At 39.1% G+C, this 1,697-nt stretch overlaps 1 protein-coding gene across 1 annotated transcript in view; it reads right to left on the bottom strand.

Moving 5' to 3' along the window:
* Positions 1-1,697, bottom strand: part of DNAJC15 (DnaJ heat shock protein family (Hsp40) member C15) — a 61,034-nt gene that overhangs the window by 30,209 nt on the left and 29,128 nt on the right. Inside the window, exon 4 of the mRNA XM_023513637.1 lies at positions 249-325. Within this exon, the coding sequence (XP_023369405.1) occupies positions 249-325 (77 nt within the window). The remainder of the gene's footprint in view (positions 1-248; positions 326-1,697) is intronic.

The raw sequence follows: 1,697 nt of genomic DNA, 5'->3' as shown, positions 1-1,697 counted from the left end.
TGGACACTTTAGTATTCAAATATTATAGCTTCTTGTTAAAAAAAAAAGACATCACAACTTTGCCTGATGTTTTTAGGAAGAGTGGGATATTCTCTTAGATTTGAGACTTTAAAAATGTAAAAATTGATATTTTCTCCTCTGTCTCCTCCTCAAATTTTAAATATAAGTATAACTTTAGTGTAACATTTTCTCCTTTTTTAAGACAAGGTCAGCCACTGAACACAATAGTACTTACGCAGCACACCTACCTTACACCTAAAATAAGACTAGCTTCTCGCCTACTCATTTTCTGTTCAAATCCTCCTTTATAGTAGGATGTAAGGCTCTGTACAGGGAAGAAAGAGCAAGAAACAATTAGTTCCATGCCTGAGGTGGCATGACCTCAATCTCATCACACAGTCGCAATGAGAGTAATGCATTTTACTAGAAGTCAACTTGAAATTGTGGGGAGAAAAGCACAAAACAATGATCCTTTTAAAGAAACTTTGACCAAGAATGCTTTAAAAAAATTAATCATTTTTTTTGTTTAAAAACACTAATTTTTGACACTGAAATATAACCAAAGTAACAAAAGAGATGGTAGAAGCAAAATGCCTGACCTTTCTCTAAGCTCAGCAGTACTTTTCTCACTGGGTAATCTTGACCAAGTCATTTGATATTGATATGTCAGACATTGTTTTGCCTGCTCTACTGGCTGACAGAGAAAGAGGAGGAGGAATTGGCAAAGTGGAAAGTGTGTCAGGATTGTAGACAGGCAAGTCAAGATGGGCTGGGACACTGGATTGAAAGATTTTAGTTTAGCTGGAAAGGTGAGAATGAGGAGAAGTGGACTGCAGAGATAATCAGGGCCAGATTTGTAAGCAATGGAAAGAATTAAGAATTTTATTTTAAGTGGGAGAACCCAGAGCACTGGATTTAACACAATCTGATGGTTCTGAAAGTTTTATTCTAACTGGGAAGCGGAGAATACAAAGGTGGGAAGGTGGAAGCAGGAAACCAGTAAGAGATCATAACAATAATCCAGGCAAGAGGTGATGGTATTATGGACTAAGGTGGTAGCAGAGGAGGTGGTAACAGAGGCTCAGATTGTGGATGTCGTTTGAAAGTAGAACTAAATGCTTCTTCGATGCAATGAATACGGAATATCAGAAAAGAGGAATTAAGAAGGATACAGAAGACAATTATGTGCTGGCCAGATCCCCCATCAGGAAAGACAGACTGACTCCTGGGACGGTGGGGTTGCTGCTGGCAGATAGCTTCTAGCTCTCAGATGTGTTAGGAATCACCTAAAGAAAGCTCATGTCCCCTTCCCAGGACAGTCTATATCTGATGCCTAGTTAACACAGAGGGCTAAGTTCTCTAGGGTTCAGTCCTTTGACTTCTTGTCTACACTCACTCCTCATTTAGTCTCATGGCCCCTGGCTCTAACTCTGCTCATTTGTCTTAATAGGAATTCCCAAAAGAGAAGTGATGGTCCTAAAGGTACAGATATTCTACCTGTACCTGTATTGGAGGAGCATTGCAATAGATATAGTACTTCAGATAGTAGACAGTTTCAGAACCCCAGAAATCCAAATAAAGCATCTGCTAGACACATTGTGATTAACTTTGCCAAAGTTAAGATGAAGGAGAAAATTCTGCAAGCAGCCAGACATAAGAAAAGCATCACCTACAAAGGGAGAAATATCAGAATGACT

This window comes from Otolemur garnettii, unplaced genomic scaffold (assembly GCF_000181295.1).
Source record: "Otolemur garnettii isolate 467f Iridium unplaced genomic scaffold, OtoGar3 scaffold00043, whole genome shotgun sequence".
NCBI lineage: Eukaryota > Metazoa > Chordata > Mammalia > Primates > Galagidae > Otolemur > Otolemur garnettii.
Note: the sequence above shows the minus strand (reverse complement) of the source record. Positions and strands in the feature narration are given on the sequence as shown.